At 30.5% G+C, this 22,541-nt stretch overlaps 1 protein-coding gene across 3 annotated transcripts in view; it reads right to left on the minus strand.

Moving 5' to 3' along the window:
* Nucleotides 1-6,586: 6,586 nt before the first annotated feature.
* LOC115875993 (sialin) overlaps nt 6,587-22,541 on the minus strand; it is a 92,801-nt gene continuing 76,846 nt past the window's right edge. For all 3 annotated transcript variants that reach the window (XM_030891637.1, XM_030891638.1, XM_030891636.1), the window contains exons 7-11: nt 21,908-22,058; nt 21,722-21,854; nt 14,910-15,023; nt 12,490-12,713; nt 6,587-7,014 (exon numbers count right to left, since the gene is read on the minus strand). In XM_030891637.1, coding sequence (XP_030747497.1) covers nt 6,841-7,014; nt 12,490-12,713; nt 14,910-15,023; nt 21,722-21,854; nt 21,908-22,058 — 796 coding nt within the window. In that variant the 3' untranslated portion in view covers nt 6,587-6,840. The remainder of the gene's footprint in view (nt 7,015-12,489; nt 12,714-14,909; nt 15,024-21,721; nt 21,855-21,907; nt 22,059-22,541) is intronic.

Consider the following 22,541-nt stretch of genomic DNA (forward strand, 5'->3'; position numbering starts at 1 on the left):
TGATAATATTTTTTGGAATATAATGATATAATTAATAAGAATCTAATAAAATATGTTACAGCGCTAATAAATAATTAAAAAAATTATTTAGGAAAATTTATTGCCTGAGGCGTACGTACTTGAAATAGATTATATAGAGATACTTGATAAATGGCAACAGTGGCAACTTCGCTTGTTCATATGACAGATAGACTACCTATTTGCGCAGACGCAATAAAAATTAAAAACCGGACTGTCGCTACTCGTCGGTTTACTTACTCTGATATCTCTATCAGCTAAAATATAAGTAAACAAAGTTTGTATCTTCACAGTTATTTTCTAACTACCCTATCAGATAGTTAAAGTAGACTTTTAGCAAAAAATATAAAAAATCTATTATAAAAAACATTTCTTATCCTATGAGAACCAGAGAAGAATGTATAAAAAAATTAACACAAAATTACAGAAAAACCTACACAAAATAATACAGCACTAATGTTTATTAACAACACCTTAAATAGGAACATATTTTCTGTCAAACATACATAAAATTAAGTTTTCTTGTGCTTAATGACACTAGAAAAAATTAAGTAGGAATAGTCTGTCCAAAAAAAGAATCCCTGACAGTGACAGTTGCGTTTGACATTTTCTCATGTAAATTGTATTTCTTGGATATTGTTTGTCAAAATCTTCCTTGATTGGTTGGGCAGACTTTATAAGATATTTGAAAACTATCTATTTTTCAAGTTTCTAGATAATATTATGTTAAATAAAAATAGAATTTGAATTTTAATTTAATTATGTTAAAGTGCTTAACACTATTTTTGTATGGCAGACGGTATCTATCACTAAAGCCATACATATCACAATAAATTTAAAATAATGTGCAACATATTAATAAACTACAGTGATATAATATAATATACAAATATAAAATTGTATATATATTCTTATACCCATTTTGTAACGTTCTTGAAAAATTAATATACAATGTCTTATACAGGGTTGTTCACCACATACGATACGGAGTATTGTAGCTAAACGATTAGATTTTTACAAGATAGAGTGTCCCAAATAAGTAAAAAATAATATAGTTGTATTTTTTTAACGGAACACCCTGTATATTATTCTATTTTTGGATTCTACGATTGAAATAAAGGTAAATTTGATTAAGGTTTATCATACTTAAACCTTACCGTTTTTGAAATATTTTCAATTTTATGAAATTGAAGTAAAAATTTTAAGGCCTCATTTCTCCAAGGGTATCAAAGTTTTTAATACTAAATATTTACTGAATATTATTTATTGATCAGATATTGTGTTGCAATAATAAAAATTTTACTACCTTATATAGAGTGTCCAAAAATTTATATTAAATAATTACTAGCTTTAAACGGCAATAACTTGTTTAAGTTAAATGGAATGCCCTGTATATTTTACGTGAATCATATGCGCAATTTAATTGTCTATCATATTTTATTATACAATTTTTTACCTATCTCTTCAAGTTTTCGTAGAAAATGCATTTTCTTATAATTGAGACCTCATTTATCACTATAGCCATGGATTCAGACATTCAGACTTTTTTAAAAGCAACATACATGTACAAAATGTACAGGTGGTAAATATTGCAAGCCCATTGGTATACAAAAAAGAACTATTTAAATATTTGTAAAAGAGTATACCAATTAAATATACCATTATTTCCGACCAAAAATTAGTTAATTACATACTTTTAAATTGTTTTAATTAATAAAGTATTCTAAATAAATGTGGTTTTGGCTCAGAAAAATCAATATATTAATAAGTTATAAAAATGAACGTCTCTGTATATAAATAAGCATTCGTCAAAAAATGTAATAAAATTTATAAGGTGTTACTTATTACCACACTGTTTAATACACACACAAAATTCAGTTTTGAGTATTTGGAGCAATTATTATTAATCAAAGTAAACAGTCAATCAGTGTAGTTTGAATACTGGGATCATATTAATTGGTCCTCTTTAACAAAAATATTTAAACAGTTTTTTTATTTTTTAATGAAATAAGCAAACTATATCGACAATATTAGTATCTGTACTCATTGAAAATTTCGAGGGGTAAACCACTAGTGGAAATCATTGTACATTTTCCTGGGAATAACATGGCAATCAACTGGGAATACATGGAAATCCCTGAGAATCACCTGGGAATACCTGGGAATCACATGGGAATCCCTGGGAATCACCTAGGAATCAACTGGCAATCGCTGGGAATGATGTGGTAATCGTTGGGAATCACCTCGTCCTAACCTAGAAATCACATGTCATTATACAAAAGTTTTTCACGACGCGGCGTCCCCGTTCGCATGTATACAGTACGTCTGTCCGTTCTGTAGCTACGGGGTATCCGTGAGAGGGGAAACGATATCCTCTCGATGTTTTTCGTAAAAAATTAGACGACGCGTCCCATCAATAACAATTCGACAAATTTGCAAGTAGCCAATAAAATAAGTGGGCGGAGCGATTTGCGGTGACATACTCGTCAAGTCGACGTATAAGATATATTGCTGTTTATTTAAATGTTTTTTGTCCGCATTCCTTTCATAGACACAAATCCAGTAGACGTATTTTACCTACTTATTGTGATTAGAAAGTGTTCAGGCCCGTAAAACTTTTGCTAAAGCAGTAAGATAAGTAGGTACTCTACTCTGTACTTTATTAATATTATTTAATATACTTCGTTGCTTGTATAATATTTATTATTTAAAAATTCAACTAATTTTAATCTTTACTTGGTGTCTAAAGTATCGGTCATATCATATCATAGCTAAAATGGTCGTTGATAACCAGCTGATGACTCATTCGTTGACACCAATAAAATGGCGTCTAACGTCAGAAATTCTGCTGCAGCCTGTATATGGGCGTTACATGTCCTTGTCTTCTTTAGTCATTGCGTTATATAGTGTCATATAAAGTGCAGTGGCGACTCGTGATAACAAGTAAAGGGAAATTAAAATAAATTTGGTTGCACATCATAATACGACCACCAGCAAACTCCATAAGACGACGCATGGTGTCATTGATGACGTGCACCCAAAGTTGTTTTAATTTCCCTATATAGATAAATTAGTAGGAAAAAAAGTATTTCGTGTTTTGACAATGTTGTCATATTTGAGCGATCTGATATATTTATTCTGATTTTATCTTCTATCGAGACAAAAACGTTTATGAATAAAACAATTTTACTTTTTCTGTGTGCGTTTTTAATCATTAGGTGTATTAAACGAACCGCCACTGATAAATTGTGTATTGTGTATAAAATATTGTATTCAACACTGACTAAAGAATACAAGGACTAATAACAACCGAGACCAAATTGTTACCATACTTCCAAACAGTGCCGTGGCACATATTTTTCTTAACATAGCAGCTTGAAGAGATATTTCAGATATTTATACTTTTGATAAATGTTTTGACTACGCCTATGGTGTATACTATGGTATCATACTAATTAATTACGAAAAAAATGTATTAAAATGTTAACAAAAGGTACAAAACTAGTATCAACGTATAGCACACATCAAGTACATATAATATCAGAAAAATAATTATCGAATTCAATAAGAAAACTAAAACACGCTAAAAAGGTGGAGCTGACTGTTTATTTACTTATGAAACGTAACTCCTGGCTCTTTCTTATCGCTGCTGCTTTTACACTTGAAAGCTGAACAACTAATCACCATTGTAATAAAGTTTATACAAAGTTCACTACACACAAACTATTAAAAATCGCTAAAATTGTCGCTGACAATGATGACTCATTGTTTGCCATCAAAAGAATGGCGTCTAAGGTCACAAATTCTGTTGTAGCCCGTATATATGGACGTTACATGTCCTTATATTCTTTAGTCATTGAGCCAGATGGTAACAAGCTCGGTAATAAGGTTAAATTTTATTTGTCAATTTTGATTTTTGGGTGCGTTCAGATTAAACAAAAATGAATTTTCAAAAGTAGCTAATTGATAAAAAAATATGTAATTAAATTAAAATAGCTGTATTATTATCATCATAAAATTCAAATAATATAAGAACACCAAGAGTTAAAAGTATCTTTATGATTGTCACGACATATTGTTATTATTAAACGCTCGATTAAACGATTTAATTTAACTTGTATTGTCTGATTGGGCTGTCTGTCAAATCTTGCGATTCATTTTTGACACACTTCCCATGAACCGATTTTAATGAAATTTGGCACAGTAATGTAAGTCTGATGACAATACATTATTATGAAAAAAAATGGGGATTAAGTGTAATGGGGGTGGTTAAGGGGTGTAAAGGGGGTAAATTCATAACTTTGGCACCAAAACAGATACAAACATGCGGTTTTCAGATTTTATGATTTTATCGGGGATTTTATGTTTTATGAACTCAATCTTCAAAAATCAATAAAAAAAAATCGGAAATACAGGGGAGGGTGAGGGGTGTAAAGGGGGTAAATTCAGAATTTTGTAGTGAAAACTGATACAAATATGCGGTGTTCAGATTTATGTTTTGATTTGATAACAAGAAATTTTTATAAAAAAACGGTGTAGGGGTAGGTAAGGGGTGTAAAAGGGGTAAAATCTCTAAAAAATTATACGACCTTGCAGTTTCAGATTCATGATTTTATGTGGTAAAAATATAATTTAATGAAAAAAAAGAGGGTGAGTGTGAATGTGAAGGGGGGAAATTCACAATTTTGGAACCAAATCAAATATGAATAGGCGGTATTCAGATTGATGATTTGATCTGGCGAAAATACAATTTAACTCGCAATTTAATCAACGAAAATGAGTGTAGGTGGGTGAAGGGTGTAAAGGGGGTAAGTTCATAATTTTCTTATCAAAACAGATACAAACATGCAGTTTTAAGAAGTAAGGGGTGGAGAGGGTGTTTTTGATTAAGACCTCGATTAAGACTAAATTGTCCATTATCGAGTCCATTAGCTTAGACTCATATTATGCTGTGTACTATGACACGCAATGGTATCTAAGGCTAGTAATTAACTGTAAATCAGAAAAATTTTAAATTAAATTTTTACAACAGGACAAGGATATTTTTAAATGGCCCAAAAAATACGATATACAAGAAGTTCATCCACGTTTCATTTTTCATGGACCTATCACATTATGGGGCTGTGATCGGTTTACTATAAAGATAAACGATTTGGTTGCCATAAACAAAAAATACAAAGATTTTAAATATTAATAATTTATCTATTTAGATACTATTTATCAGTTTCGTTCTTTTTTTAAATAGGTAATAATATTTTTATTACCTATAGTTTCTTTTAGCCAATGTATTTTTAATGCCATGTTCCTATTGCAGTAGGTACCTGCCTCAATATTTTTAGTACAATGTTTTTTTTTTATTATGTTTAACTTACAAGCCTATTACGTATGTTTCAGTTTTACTTAGTTAATGTATCTCGCATGTCATTCATAATGATTTTCTTAGTTTCAATTCATCATATTTTGTTTCATTTTTTAGCATTAAATGTAGGTAGATATGTGTATTTTAATTATTATAACTTGAAATTTATAATGAAATATAATGAAATCTCTAAGAAACCATGCTTATTATTGCTTATGGCGTAATGAAGAAATATTTTTTAAAATTTCTGATGTTTTAAAATATTCATTTTTTTGCTAGATGCGGCTAGTACATATTTTCCGATCACAATAAAACGAAAATAAACACTTAAACATTGTTTTCGTAATTAAATTGGCTGGGTATCAAGTGATTGCTTAGAAAATCAGCGAGGAAATCAGGTAATCAATCGGGAATCACATGGGAATCGTTTAAAAACTGGGAATCATATAAAAATACTTGGCAATTAGTGGAAATCAGTGGCAATACTTGGGAATACATGGGAATAAGTGATGAGTGATTGCCAAATATGGAAATCATTGTACATTTTTTAACATGGTGGTTGACCGCTCGGAAAATTTGTTACGTTTTTAAAAATGATCTAAAATGTCAATATTCCATGGGTATAGTGATAAATGAGGTCTAAATTATTAGAAAATGCATTTTCTACGCAAAATTGAAAAGATGGGTAAAAAATGGTATAATATAATTTAATAGACAATTACATTGTGCATCTGATTCACGTAAAATATATAGGGTGTTCCATTTAAATTAAACAAGTTATTGCCGTTTAAAGCTAGTAATTATTTAATATAAATTTTTGGACCCTCTGTATAAGGCAGTAAAATTTTTATTATTGCAACACAATATCTGATCAATAAATAATCTTCAGTAAATATTTAGTACTAAAAACTTACCCTTGGAGAAATGAGGCCTTAAAATTTTTACTGCAATTTCATAAATTTGAAAATATTTCAAAAACGGTAAGATTTAAGTATGATAAACCTTAATCAAATTTACCTTTATTTTAATAGTATAATCTAAAAATAGAATAATATACAGGGTGTTCTATTTAAAAAAATACAACTATAATATTTTTTACTTATTTGGGACACTCTATATATTGTAAAAATATTTTTAAATTGTAGCTCTAATAGTCCTTCAACGAACCCAAAACTTACAATTTGTAAAAATCTAATCGTTTAGCTACAATACTCCGTGTCGCATGTGGTGAACAACCCTGTATAATTTAAATATATAAAAAAGAGAGATTATTAATAAGATATAACAATTTTCTGTTGTTAATACTGATTATATATATCTTATTAATCGAATTCGTTATCACTTCTTAGCGTGAACATAGTTATGGCGTTATAAGATATATACAAATACAGAAATAAAATTAAGTTTCTGGAAAATATATAAACCCTGTAAAATATAAGTAACTTCATTCGATCTTTACTAATTTAAATTTTAACGTCGTCTTTTTGTATGCCATTTATATCAGTTGTTTCTCGTATTATATTGTTACTGTAATTACTGCCATTTATAATTTCTTCTTTGTGTGTAGATCTGATCATAAGTTCCTCTACTTCTTTAGTGTCGATAGGCTGATCAGTATTAAAGTTCCATGCCTGAGTCTGCAAAATTATTTTATAGATATACATACAATTTTTTTATAAATTTATAAATAATTAGAAATTTAATATTTAAAAAAATATATTTTACTAACTCCAAAGAAACATCGCAGCAATTTGTACTCGTAATAGTCTAAGAGCTAGCAACGTTTTCGAGAAAGTATTTTAAGACGACTGGCTCTTTGATATATCTTTTACTATGCTCTCTGGAACAGCATGCGGCCCGTCTGGCTGCCGATACCCGTTGCGTTCACTACTGCGCATCGGAAGAAGATCCTATATTTTTTATTAATTTAGTCCTATAAATTCTAGTATTGAATATAAATCGAACATGTCTCCACAGCGCAGTGCGTAGAGTTTCCGACCACGAACCGATGATGAGTTCGAATCCCGGTCAGGGAAAGACTTTTTTATTTTATTTTCGTTTATATTCTGATAGTAAAGTATTAAATAATCCTGGTGATTAAAAAAACAAATATTTAATTCTTTACTATCAGAATATAAACGAAAATAAAATAAAAAAGTTTTTGCCTTGATCCGGATTCGAACTCTGAATCATCGGTTCGTGGTCGGAAACTCTACGCACTGCGCTATGGAGACATGTTCGATTTATATTCAATACTAGAATTTAAAGGTCTAATAAAAATATAGGATCTTCTTTCAATGCGCAGTAGAGAACGCAACGTTTACCGGCAGCCAGACGGGCCGCATGCTGTTCTAGAGAGCATAGTAAAAGATATATCAAAGAGCCAGACGTCTTAAAGTATTTGTTTTTCCGACGTTGCTAGCTCTCGTACCGAATACTGATTGAACAGATATATTTCTTAAATAAATTATACAGGGTCCGGCAATAGTGCGTTGGATATCTGTAGTAGCTCCTAGAATAAAAAAATTGGGGATTTTGTTTAAGTGCAAACCTAAAGTATGTACGAGGATGTATTTCAGGAAAATATTTTAACTTCTATAGAGTGGCTCAAAAAAGTGAGTGGATCGGATGCTTTTTTTAATTGAACACCCTGTATACTATTGTATTTTTGGCTTGCTTTCAGATCACTTTACATATTCCTAAATACGAATAAATATATTTCGATAATTTCAGAGATATTAATAAGTAAGTAAAAAAATATACAGGCTGGCGCACCTCATTCGCCTCGGTTGATTATACGAAAACGGAAAGATGTAGAAACAAAATATTTTATGGGTATATGTGGGGAGGTGCACAATTTAAAATTATTTTGAAATGTACAGGGTGTTTCAGAACTAAGATCCATACCAAAGTTATATTTTTTCTTATGGAACACCCGGTATTTTATTTAATTTTTGGATTCTTCGGCCGAAAAAAAGGTATTTATTATAAGGGTTAAATATGTTTAAAATCTTTGGTTTTTGAAATATTTAAAGATATTTAAATTTGCATGCTACAATAGAATAGATTATTAACACCCTGTACATTACTTTTCAGAATTAGTTCTTGTGCTGAGTTTAAAGGTAGAGAAATAAACTTTACAGAAAAGTGATATTCCTTCCTTAAATGTATACAGGGGTATCAAAAATTGCTGGTCTATTTTAAATATTTATTTTACATAAAAACTTCGTTATTTCAAATGCAACATTATGTATTTTTTTAAATAACTGGAGGCAGATTTAAATGCTCTTTCAAACTACATTAGAGTTTCCTATACCTATCTGGCTCAGATTTTGAATAAAAAGCGATTTTTCAATAAAATTGTAATCAAGATGGCTAGTGTTGTCATGGCAAGTTTCTAGTGACAGTTTGTAGCTATTTTCAAAATCGAAATTAGTTTATGGACTTATTTAAATTTATACCAGTTGACTTTTATTTAATTTACCTACAATAGTTTAATAAATAATATTTATTAAATATGTGTATATTATTGTATCAAGAAAAACGAAGAAGTAGTTCTTTGAATTATTTTACGATGACTTGTAGATATATGAATTTTCTATAAAATAGCCAATTACGGCAAATTCATTTTATTCACTTCCAACGACAGGTTTCTGCCTAATAGGTATTTTATAAACCACACTACCAGCTCTGCGAAATAGGACAAGAAGTTTTTCAAAGAAACGCTTATCAGGAAGATTCCTATTTGGATATCTTTGAGCATAAGCCCTTGAGGCCAAGAAGCAATTTTCCTCACAAAATAATATCACTAGTAACATATCTATTCGTTCCGACAGCAGATACTGCTTTAGTTTTCTAGATAAAATAATGAATACTTACTTATTAAACTATTGTAGGTAAATTTAAGTAAACTGTTATAAATTATAAATAATAATGTCCATAAACTAATGTCGACTTTGAAAATAGTTACTAACTGTCACTAGAAAATTGCCATGGCGACACCAGCCATCTTGATTGCAATTTTATTTAAAAATCGCTTTTTATTCATAATCTGAGCTAGATAGGTATAGGAAACCCTAATATAGTTTGAAAGAGCATTTGAATCAGCTTCGATTTATTTAAAAACATACAGGGTGTTGCATTTGAAATAACGTAGTTTTTCTATAAAATATATCCTTAAAATAGATCAGCAACTTTTGATAGCCCTGTATAAATTTAAGGAACCGATACCATTTTTCAGTAAAGTTTATTTCTCTACCTTTAAACTCAGCATAAGAATTAATTCTGAAAAGTAATGTACAGGGTCTTAATAGTTGATTCTATGGTAGCATGCAAATTTAAATATCTTTAAATAACTCAAAAACTAAAGATTTTAAACATATTTAACCCTTATAATAAATGCCTTTTTTGGGCCGAAGAATCAAAAATGAAATAAAATACTGGGTGTTCCATAAGAAAAAATATAACTTTGGTACGGATCTTAGTTTTGAAACACCCTGTATATTTTAAAATAATTTTAAATTGTGCATATTGTCTCCCCACATATACCCATAAAATATTTTGTTTCTACATCTTTCCGTTTTCGTATAATCAACCGAGGCGAATGAGGTGCGCCACCCTGTATATATATTTTTGAAACTTCTTTAAAAAAATTATTACAAATACGTCCTAAACAAGAACTGTCCTGAAATCAAAACTATATTATGTATTTACTACGCCAAATTTTCTAAAATATATATTTTTTTAATGGAACACCCTTATATTATTTTATATATTAGATCGAGAATTAAAAAATGATTTTTTTTGTATTAAAGTATTTCAAAATTATTTTTAATGGTTTCGCAGATACACGCAGTATTATTCTGAAATTAATTGATGGTTGCGTAGAAGAGCATGGTAAATGAACGCCGCCATCTTGTTGAATTTTTTGTTACATTTTTCCTTTGAATATTAATAAAGACACTATTATTATTATTATTATTATTCCATATGGCTCGTTCAACGGTAAAATACGAGACGGTGGCTTTGATAAAAATTTACTGTGGAAAATGCCTTATGAAATATAAAACCGCGAATATCTGCAAAACTGTTAAAAAAATTTAAACACTCTAAATACAAAAAAAAAATCATTTTTTAATTCTCCATCTACTGAAAAAATGATATACAGGGTGTTTCATTTAAAAAAATCAAGAAAAATTATTTTATATTTTAAAAAGTTTGGCGTAGAATTTTGAACATCTGTATGATTTACCATTACCATATTTATAGCAAAGTTAAGTACGGACCATCTAAAGTAAATACCTAATAAAGTTTTGATTTCAAGACAGTTCTTGTATTTTTAATAATTTTTTTAAGAAAGGCTGAAATATATTTATTTTTTGTTCATTTATTAATATCTCTGAAACTATCAAAATATATTTACTCATATCTTAGTATTATGTAAAGTGATGTGAAAGGAAACCAAAAATGCAATAACATACAGGGTATTGCATTAAAAAAAATCATCCTGATCCGCTCACACATTTTCGGGCCACCCTATAGAAGTTAAAATATTTTCATGAAATACATCCTAGTACATACTTTAGGTTTTTTATTCTAGGAGCTACAGATGCCAGACGCACTATTGCCGGATCCTGTATATACATATCGAGGGGTGTCTCACTATTGGAATTACATGTACATTTTCTTGGCAGTCGCCGGCAGTCATTGGCAGTCTTGCGGCAGTCGCTTATAATAATTACATGGCAGTCATAGGCAGTCTTCTTCGCAGTCATTGGCAGTCGCTTGGCAACAAAATTATATTTTGGCAGTACATGTACATTTTTTACCCAAGTGAGACACCCCTCGATACATATATATTATATAATACAGGGTGAGTCTAAAATAAGTGCAAATATTTTTAGAGGTAGTGTATTTCGACCTCAGAAACACGATTATAAGTTTCACAAAATAAATTTAATTTGCAAATATATTTTTTAGTAATTTTCAAAGTAAAATAACTCGGTTATTTTGGACTTGCTTGAAAAACGGTAACGAGAAAATATGTTTCTTTTATCGAGATCTACCAACCCTGAAAATATTTGCACTTATTTAAGACTCACCCTGTATATGTTTTCTTTTCGTTCTTGGCAATAGGTCGTAGTATATTATTATAAGTTTTGTTTATAAATTTATTGTTGTTTAGTATCTTTAAAACATATTAGTTGTAAGGTAGTTGTTAAGTTAATTTTTGTTGTAGTCATTTTTAAAACATATTTTTTAGTATTTTCTCTAGTAATTCGAAAGACGAATCATATAGTAAATTTATATTAATCTATATATATATTTTGTAGAACTTAAAGACATTGAATTTTAATCTAAAATTATCATAAAGAATTATTCATAATTTAATTTTATGTTGAAAAAGGAAACTAAACAATTAAATATATCTTAATATACTTATGATGGAAGTAAACCTAAGATTAGTATAATCAGAAATTCTTTGTTCAAAGGGGCAAGCAACGTATTAATAATTTGTCATAACTCACTACCAAGTTGACAAACACGTGAAAATTATTAAGATATGCATTAAAAACTAGTGATGGGAAAAACCGATTAATTTCAATAATCGAGTACTCGAGTTTCAAACGATTGCAATAACCGAGCGATCGCTCGAGCAAAATATCGCTCATATTTAAAAATACAGTTTTTCGTCCGTCGCTTGTTGTAAATACTCGTTAACGCCAAGCGCCAAGCAGTAGGTTGCGTGCGCATGGCACATATTCCATCGGCGATGAATGGCAAGTAGCAAGCGATTCGCTTGTTCGCTTGATTTAGTTTATTTCCAACCATTGTCGATATAGGTCGTAAAATGTTGTCCCTCAGATACGCAACGGATAACGTTGTATAAATTTGCTACCTGCAATATATGTAGAAAATTCCCTCGGCTTTTTATCGAGTATGTCACATTAAAATCGGATTTCAATTTATTTAATTCTAGGATCGCTTGCGTTCGTCGCTCATAACTCGTTACTTGCATCGCTCGTTCATAATCGAGCGATGTCGGTTATTTCAATAATTGAGTACTCGAGCGAATTTTCGCTCGAGTTATCCCATCACTACTAAAAACTTACCTCTCCAGTGCCCCAAATTTGATAAAAGATGTAAGTGGCACAGGCAACAAAACAGGCAACATAGAACACCGTTCTCCATGCGGACATTAAATGTTCTTGTCCGGTTAACACGTGAAAGTTTGCTAAGGGGCTTAGGAAACTGGCAGACATATGAATAGTTTGAGCAAACGCTAATACTGGACCGGCAAAATTAGGGGCAATATCCACGACGTTCGCCATAGCACCTAAAATTGCATACCATTATTTTAAAATACTATGATTAAAAATAATAAAGGGATAATTATATTAATATCTTTGATACACATATAAACAGTAAGATCTAGAGCATGTGTTGACGCCATGTGGTTTACAAAACAAACCAGATAATGAACACACACCCTGTACAATTTAAAACTTCCAAATTATGACGAGAAATTAAAAAAAATAGGAAGAAATAGTTTATAAACAAACGCTACTACATTACGCCGACTTAAAACGCAATTCTCTTCTATAGAGGTCCAGATTAGAGTTACAGATTTGGTCATCACAGAAGCATGGCCTGGATTTTAACGTGTAAAGCTTGATTTTCATGCATCCGTTGTCCGACGATACGTTGATACGATATTAATTTTATTGGTAGAATATTAAAGACTTTGATTGGTTAGAAAATAACGCAGTTTTTAAAATTATTGCATTTTCATGCCTCCGTTTATCGGATATACGTTGGTGTTATTTTATATTTTCGTTTCCATAACGATTTTGCTATTTTACTTATATTTTTATTAAGGTTAGATTAAATTTGCCAAAAAAAGTATCAAAACGTCCGTTATCGTATGAACGGGTCCTGAAGTAAAATATTTACGGATGAAAAGTGGCGCGAAAACGCTATGACCAATCAGAGCACCGTCGGACCATCGTATCAACGTATAAACGGATGCATGAAAATCAAGATTAAGACAGTGATGGAGACAGTTTAATGAATAATCAAATATGTTAAAAAGAGAAAAATATGATACACTTCTTCTATGCGGTATTGCCGGATTTTGCGTCAAAATTTCAATTAAGCCCAATTAAGCGTTTACGAAAAATGTTGCATCTAGGCTTTAATTTCTATTATCTTTAATTTCCACAATTAGTTGCTCGTTTTACTACAGCTGTAATACATTCTTATTAAGGCCCGTATTTTTATAGTCTAGTCTCAAAACGCGACTTCAAACTCAAAAGACAGACAAAAATCCAAGGCTTACTAACAGGCTTACGTTTCGTCGTCCGTATACACGCGTCTAATAGGCCTGTTATTTTATTTGTCTTTTCGGAGACCCAGTTAGAGACGCGACTATAAATGCGGGCCTAAGTCTCGGCCTCAGATCTACGTTCTGTCGTTGGTGAAACTACTGACAATCATAGTTGTTAGTTTAGCACCTTAGTAACTAAAGTCAAAAATAAATAATTAATTAAATAGCATAGATATGTTATCTTCGTTTATTATGTTATTTCACGCACGAACCGACAACACTGTATGCCGCTTTTTATTTTGTCTCTCTGTCTGTCAACTGGACGTATATATTTATCTCTATTGACTGCATTAAGATGCAGACCACGGAAATAAAATGACCAGGGTTAGTGAGACCGGGTGCGTCTCAAAAGTGGTTCACCCCTATAACTTTTTATTTTTTCAGTTAAAAAACAAGATTTGTTGTGTTAGTATATGACATAACTTAGGATTGATTGAAGTATTCAACTGTTTTCGGTCACTTCCTGTTTCACAGGAAATGACTACAACTTTTGATTTTTAATTTTTTTTGAATAAAGTAAAAAAATACCCAGGAGGGATCGATAGAAAATAACACATTGAATAGAGTGACATATCATATGTCAACTTTTGACATTTTCTTTGAAATTATAACTTGCGGTTCGTAACGAAAATTTGCCTTGAAATACCAAATGTGTGGTATCAAATTTTTCGTAAAAAAATGCTTTTTCCAAATATGTTAATGAGCCACCCTCGTTCCATTTCAAAAAAAATTGTGATATGATTAAAAATACGATTAGGGCATTTTTTAATCGGCCAGAACAAGACACTAAAAAAAAACATCAAATCTTTATTTCCAAGGCTCCTTGATTAAGAAATAGTGTTTTTAACATAGCCATGACACTCTAGATTGAAATTTAAAATACGATTTTTTATTAAGAATGTCATTTTCTATCCAGTAAAGTAAAAAAATACCGAGGATGCCATTTAGAAATCAAAAGTTGTAGTAAAGTACCAAAAACAATTGAATACGCCAATCAATCCTTATTCATATACTATCAATCCTTATTCACATACTAACATACCAAATCTCGTCTTTTTATCTAAAAAAATAAAAAAGTCATAGGGGTGAGCCACTTTTGAGACGCATCAGGTATATTATGTAGTTGTAATATTTAAACTTACTTACCCGCATATGAAGCAGTAATTAAAGTAACGGCAGTGAACCATACAACTAATACCAATTCAACTTCACAACCTAAGTAACTAATAAGTGGTACCAATATACCAGGAAATACCTGAGCTGAAATGAAAAGAAAATATCATTAATATAATAATCTCAGAAAACGTTAAAAATATGTACTTCGCTTTAAATAGTAGAACACATAAAATAACTTCTAATTTATTTTTTATAAATGCTTTGTCTTAAGATATGTACATACTGTCTGTTCAGCGATCGTTCAACGTTACGTCATTATTAATTAATGCCTTAATTAATTTTGATTGTCTTTCAATATACCGCGTGGTGCATCGTCGTTGGAAACATAGGAAATCGCATGCAAATTTTGAACTGTCCAAAGGACCTAGATCATATATACTTACGTGGATAAATCAACGCCCTAAGTTTAGCATTAAAAAATATGTCTCCAACATCACGACATTCACTTCTTTATTGCACTTATGAAACGTTCAATAGGTTTGTCTTTCTCGAGGACCTTATTTTGCACATGCGCATTAAAAGTTGCACGTATTTCCAAAATAATCACAATTTTATACGGTTTATAAAGTACAAACTTTGAATAAGAAGACTAAGGAAGGAGCATATCAAAAATCTTAGGTACACCGCGATGGGTCTCAAATATGGCCGACTTAAATTCCGGTTTATCAGTGTCGTTCTAATTTTATTTAAAAAATGTAAAAAGGGTAAAACTATGATGTAGGGTAGACGTGGAGTAGACTCAATAATTTGTTGTTTTATTTTACGTTGTGAATAAATGTTGGTAGTTATTAAAATTGTTATAAAAATATAAAATTCTAATAAAAATAGATAAGTTATAATAAGTATTTATTAACACAAATATCCGATACGCTACTGAAGCAGGTAAGTCAAATTAACGTATCTAAATTCTTTGACAAGTAATAAATAAAAGCTAAAATGCAAGAAAAATATATAATTTAGTTAATTTAAATGAATTTGATAAATGATCGGTTTACTACACGTATGTATATTATATAGTCACTTACTAGCGAAAAGTTGTTCCATTATTTCACTCAATTTTTGCCGAGATCTACCGCACGCTACACAACCAACTATTTTAGAGTCTTTTTCGATAAATCGCGATAGTGTCACTGTTAATTTAAGTTCTGCCACAATTTCCATCTAGATTTACTACCTTTATACAACTATCAGTAGTAGAATAAATAATAAATAACATAAAATAAGCTCCGTAAAGACTGACAAATCCACAAAATTTCAAAACACGAATTTTGATATAATTAGTTGCCAAAGAAGTATTTACAATTTTATTAAAGTTTAAAGAATCGAAGGCTCAGAAAAAAAACGACCCTTTTCTTCACCATCAAACTCAATTTATTTTAAAGCTAGTATATCTGCCTATCGTGTAACAATATACTGAGCTGCTGATAGGTGCAGTCTTGTGAAATTTTTATTGTTTTTTCTATTATGTACAGTTTCGGGCGTGAGTCGAAAACACTTATATGAGCTTTTGAATGAAAATGGCTGGATAGGAAGTGCCACTTCTTTAGTTGGGAGTTGTGAGAAAAAAGATGACCGACTTTGTCAAACAACGCATCCCTACTGCTGACGATGATGACCTAACCAACAAAATATCATGGTTTTCAACTCAAATTGCTTTACGTTGGAAAAGGTGCTACCGAAATAAGAAACACTTTTTAAAGAAACATGTAATTTCGCTTAACGAATATGTTTATAAATCTAAGTGCCAAAGCACCTTTCAGCAACATGCAAAAACGCCTTCGCGAAAGAACTCAAGAGAATTTAGTGCAGTTAGTACTAGAACTAAGAGAAGACGTACACAAGAATTGGTTTCTCAATATATCCTGCTGAACTTGCGTTTGCTACTCAGACTGGATATACAAAAAAAGGAAAGAGAAATGTTGCTTTTGCCATCAAAAAAGCTACGATTTTTAGTCCAGAAGAGTTGGCAAAAATAAAAAATTTAGGAAGGTTAAACAACGAGATGACCATTTTCTCCAGAGGAAGCCTTGATAAAGATAACATTTTGTAGACCAGTAAATACATTCAGTTAAAATACCCAAGTAACACAATATCATTGTCAACATTGTTTTAAGTTGTAATATTCACTTGTAAATTCAACAAATACAATGACAAAATACTATCTTGTTAATATCCTGACGCAATAAAACAAAATAATATTAGGTAGGTACTGTAAATGGTATAGAGCGTCAAAAATAAAAATGGCTGTAACTTTTGATACACAGAGTATAAACCATTCACCCCTATATCGAAATGCTGGAAAAAGTACCAGGAATTGAAACCTTAAAAAATATACAGGGTGTTTTATTTAAATAAACTGAAGTTTGGTCTGTAGCACTTTTCTTACACACCCCGTATAATTAAAAATATTTTAATAAGAGGCAATTCATTATTACTTATAATTTTTGTATTAGCATTATTTTAAAATTCTTAATAGCAAACGAGATACTGGACTTTATCGCACTAACTGAACACCCTGTATATAAAATAGGAAGGTAAAAATGTAAAAAATACTTTTGATGAGTGTAATTTTACATACAAACATTATAAAAAACAATTATTTCCTTTATTTCAAAAACAAAATTGAGTGTCCCCGTAATTTTTCCATTTGACCAGCCGATTTTGTGTAATTTAAGAAAGATTGCATCTATTTACAGATAACAAACACCAGTCAAAAACCGACATACCTTTACCACCAATTACTAGTACTCGATATGAAAATTTTATTAAAATTAAGTTACATTTCAAAACGGCGCACAGTGTTTCTATCAGATGGGATAATGAGACAAAAAGCATTACGTTCTCGAAATTCGACTGAAATTTGGTATCTGGGGGGTTTTCGCGGTCGGGGATCACGAATTTGAGGTCAAAATTGAGTTCTTGGATTTCTGGATAGAGTATTTTCCAGATTTTTTTGAAATATATTGAAATAAAGCAGGGGGAATTTGTTTTTTACCAAGATTTAATTTGATAGGGATCGATTTTACCCCTTCAATAAACTTCTGGATACTTATCTGGATGCTTTTAGTTTTCCAGAAATTAAAAAAAGATACTTTTAAAATTCAGTTAAAATTTTTCTTGAGTGTATTCTTTACTTGGATGTAAAAGTTAATTTCATCTATGACATTTTTAAAAACTCTGGAAAAGTTGAGTAACAATAATTTATAGTTGTTATACCGTTAGACCTGGAATGGTTTTAAGTACTTTCTAATAATAAACTACCGTGGTATCTGCCTTGTAGTGCTTAAAATAAAGATCGCACTCTAAACTGATTTTTTCCATCCTACTACGTGTTCGACTGCATTTTTTCCACATATCCTCAAGTTTTATACAAAAAAGATGACTTTTTTCTCTTAAACGACTCATATTTTCCTCTAAAATGTCTTCCTCTAGGTTTAAAATGTTTTTATTTTCAAAACAATCATGTGTTCTTTGTCCATTGAACTACTTAATAGCCACTCTTCAAATAATATATTTTTGGGTATCTCATAGAAGACATCTAAAAAATTTAATAACTAACAAGGGGGCAAATTGGGGCAAAAACAAAAAGTTACATAACAAAAACACTGGTGGAGGTAGTATATTACGAAAATTCGTGGAGGACATCTGAGAACATTTGTCTTTGATTGTTACCTGTTCAGTTTTGATTTAAAAATAGATGCATTTTTCTCAAATTACTCAAAATCGGTTTGTCCAATATTGTTCAAATTTGGCATGTGTATTTACCAAACGTGGACCTTTAAAAAATCTATTTACGGTTCATTATAAAATCAATAAAGGAGCCAATATTTAATCAGTTCAAAATTTGCACGGGATTTCCTATGTTTCCAACGACGATGCCACCACCCGGTATATTATATTATACTGAAAAAAAAATTAAAAGAAAATCGGAATTTACATAAATTAAACACGCATTTAAAAATATGTAATTCTACGTTTAAAAATAGTTAAATAATGCCTTTAAAATGATTACAAAAATGGTCTAGAAAAGTTTGTCCTTGATTGGCATATAATTTAAACTAAAATCTGTTTTGATCTATTTATCGCGGATTGTTAAATAACAGAAAATTATAGAAAATGACCGATTATCAGTTAAATTTCTGAAAAATATCCACCTGCCTGATTTAACGAGCCATGTCCTATCTGTAAAATTTAAATGCAGTAGAGCGTGGATTATCGGAATTTATTTAAAGGTATAGATGCTTGAAAGACTGTTTTTTCCTATAACTGAAAATCGAATAACTATATCTCAAATTTTCCATAATTAGCACTTTTTAAAAGATGAAATGTTTAAATAAATATTTACATTTAACATACATTAGGCGAGGGTGGAGAGCTGGCCTCTGTGGAGCCGTCTCAGATACTGGCTTTTGTTAAAGCCCTGAGACTGTATGATGAGTTATAACTCGTTAAAACTCAAGAAAGAGGAACACACAATAGATCTATAAGGTCGCGGTGATTAACTCCCCTCCTAAACATTCTACAGTCTACATTCTACAACATACATTAACTGACATTTTAATTATAAGTAAATTAATTTATTTAAATAAGTAAAAATTATATTTTCTGTCATTGTTAGAATGTCGTCTGTTGAAATTTTCCCTGAGTTGCAAAACAGACCATATTATATCGACTATAAAAACTGTCATTTTAATTAGCAGGTAAATAGTATCATAGATAAATGAAACAAGTTTAGATTGGAAAGCCCGTCAAAATTTTGGGTCGCGAAATTATTTTGGGTCGCGACCGTTGTACGCGATCTGGCGCTGCAATAGCGGTTGCTAAAAACAACCACAAACAAAAACAGAAATAACTTTCTCTTGTCCATATCTCTTGTCAAAGTCAGAGTCTTCAAAAATTATAAAATCTTTCTAAATCTAAACCGCTCTCATTGAAAAAATTCCGAAAAGTGTTTAAAGCGTCCATTTTCATTCCATTTCATCAAAGTAATTATTGCTATCTTGTGAGTTTAATTTAAGTTTTATTTAGTCAAACCCGTGATAATTGTGAAAAAGTGACATTAAAAACTTAAAAGCTGTGCTGTGAACTGTGAAACGCAAAAACCATCGTGGATCGTGGCACAACGTCGGTTTCGAATGTTTCATAGGTAATTCATACATGTCCTTATATAAAATAAAGTTTCTTGTATGCAACATAATGTATTTTATTTAGAAAATTAAAAGAAAATAATAATAAATTTGAATAAATAATATTTGGCGATATAATTCCGAAAAAAGCCGAACCACTCCGAATTTTTCAAAAGTTCGGGTCGCGACCGTTGCAAGAATAGCGCCAAATAGTGTTTACATTGTCCTTATGGGCACTTTCCAATCTAAACTTGTTTCATTTATCTATGAATAGTATTTTCTGTGATTTTTGGATGTCGTTTGTAGAAAATAAAACTGGGTAAATATACTATACCTGTAGAAGATCTACTAATTTCTCTATGCAACAATTTTTTCGTGTTCGAAACAAGTTTCGTACAGAACCTTGCAATTAGTCGAATAAATTAGCGGTTTCAATTACACTTTATACTTTTTAGTTTAGTTTTGAGGTATAATTAGTGGAAAAGTTAAAAGTTTGATAACTTTTTCTACTAATTGAAAATGTCTACCAATAATTTTGATGTTTTGAATGCTTACATTGAAATTAAAGGAACAAACTTCTACGCTAATTGAAACCACTATTTATTCCACTAATTTTGAGGTTCTGAATGAAGCTTTAAGCTAGAAATTTGATCCTCTAATATCAATGTAAGCCTTCACAAAGTTAAAATTAGAGGTAGTAATCTTCAATTAGAGGAACTAAGCTCCATTCAGAACCTCGAAATCAGTGGAATAAATTAGTAGTTTCAATTAGTCGTAGAAGTTTGTTCACCTAATTTTAATGTAAGCATTCAGAACATCATAATTAGTGGTAGTAATTTTCAATCAGTGGAAAAAGTTGACAAACTTTTGACTTTTCCACTAAATATCCTTCAAAATTTGCGATGAATGTCTTTGATTATCACCCGTCAAGAAACATTTTGGTTAGAAATCAAAAGTTTATTGTTTTATAAGCTAAATATTATGCTTTCTCTATGGATACAACAGACTACCGCAAGCTGTTACTAGGATATTTTATTAGTTTTGAATGTTTTTTAGACATTGTGAATGATCGTAAACTAAAAATTATAAAGTGTAATTGAAACCACTAATTTATTCCACTAATTGGGAGGTTCTGAATGAAGCTAAAACTTTTAACTTTTCTACTAATTATACTTCAAAAGTTGCGAGAAATGTCATTTTGGCCTTTGATTATCATCCGTCAAGAGAAATTGTGGTTAGAAACACAAAAGTTTATTGTTTTATAAGCTAAATATTAGGCTTTCTCTATGGATACAACTGACTAAAGCAAGCTGTTATTAGGATATTCTATTAATTTTAATTATGCTTTTTAGACATTGTGAATGATTGTAAACTAAAAACTATCAAGTGTAATTGAAACCACTAATTTATTCCACTAATTGCGAGTTTCTGAATGAAGCTTACACTGTATGCAAAAGGAGGATTATACAGTATGATCGAAAAAAAAACGGCGTCCAGTTGGCTGGGAAATGACTATCGATGACATTTCCCATACAAATTTACATATAAAATGACAGCGGTCTTCATTTCATAGCCATCGTTGACGCCGTTTTTTCTCGATCATACGGTACCTATACCATACAAGAGAAAAATTATGTATAATAACAAAATACTTACAGAGAGCAGTCATTAGTTTTCGAACATTGGTCAGTGACATATACTTTTGAGTAATTAATTTATCAGCTACATAACAGAAAAATACCGATGCTACATAACTACAGATAAATGGAGCACCAGATAATAATCCATTCTAAAACAAAATTTATATTAATATATTTGTCAGACTTGTACAATTGTTTGTACTTTTTCTATACTAAAGCCTAATATTCTTTTCATATAAGTTGGTCCTGAGATGATAAAGGTGTAATGAACCCAAATACGACCAAATGTGGTTATTCCAATAGACCAAGCTGCTGGAGATAGTAAAATTGATTTCCATGGAACTTTTTGGGTCCTAAAATATTAAAAATATTTGTTATATACCGTAATAAAAATATATATTCTATACCTAATAATAAAATAATAATTTACTGAAATTTAAAATATATTTATCTAGAACTCAGAGCTATTTTCACCCTTAATGATAATACAAAGGAATAATTTATGATTATAATTATATATGTATACCGTGTTGGCAACTCTTACTTTTGGGTCGGTATTTACATGTGTGGAAGCAAATCGCATAGAGATCTTATTAAAACGGAGTGAGAGAAATGCAACGGTGTGCTGTTGCGGTGTTTCCACATTTCTCCGGTACGCCTTTCCCTATCAAGTAAAGTAAAATCAGAATCGTAAACCGCTTATTTTTAAGACTTTTAACTAGATAAAATAATTAGATATGTTTCTGGTCAGCTGAACTGGAATTATAAGGATACCGTTAGGGTGTCCATATTTTTTATAACGAGAAACCGTCAGTAATCGTGATAATTTAAAAACT

The sequence above is a fragment of the Sitophilus oryzae genome, unplaced genomic scaffold, assembly GCF_002938485.1.
Source record: "Sitophilus oryzae breed Bouriz unplaced genomic scaffold, Soryzae_2.0 scaffold_1396_pilon_pilon, whole genome shotgun sequence".
Lineage (NCBI taxonomy): Eukaryota > Metazoa > Arthropoda > Insecta > Coleoptera > Curculionidae > Sitophilus > Sitophilus oryzae.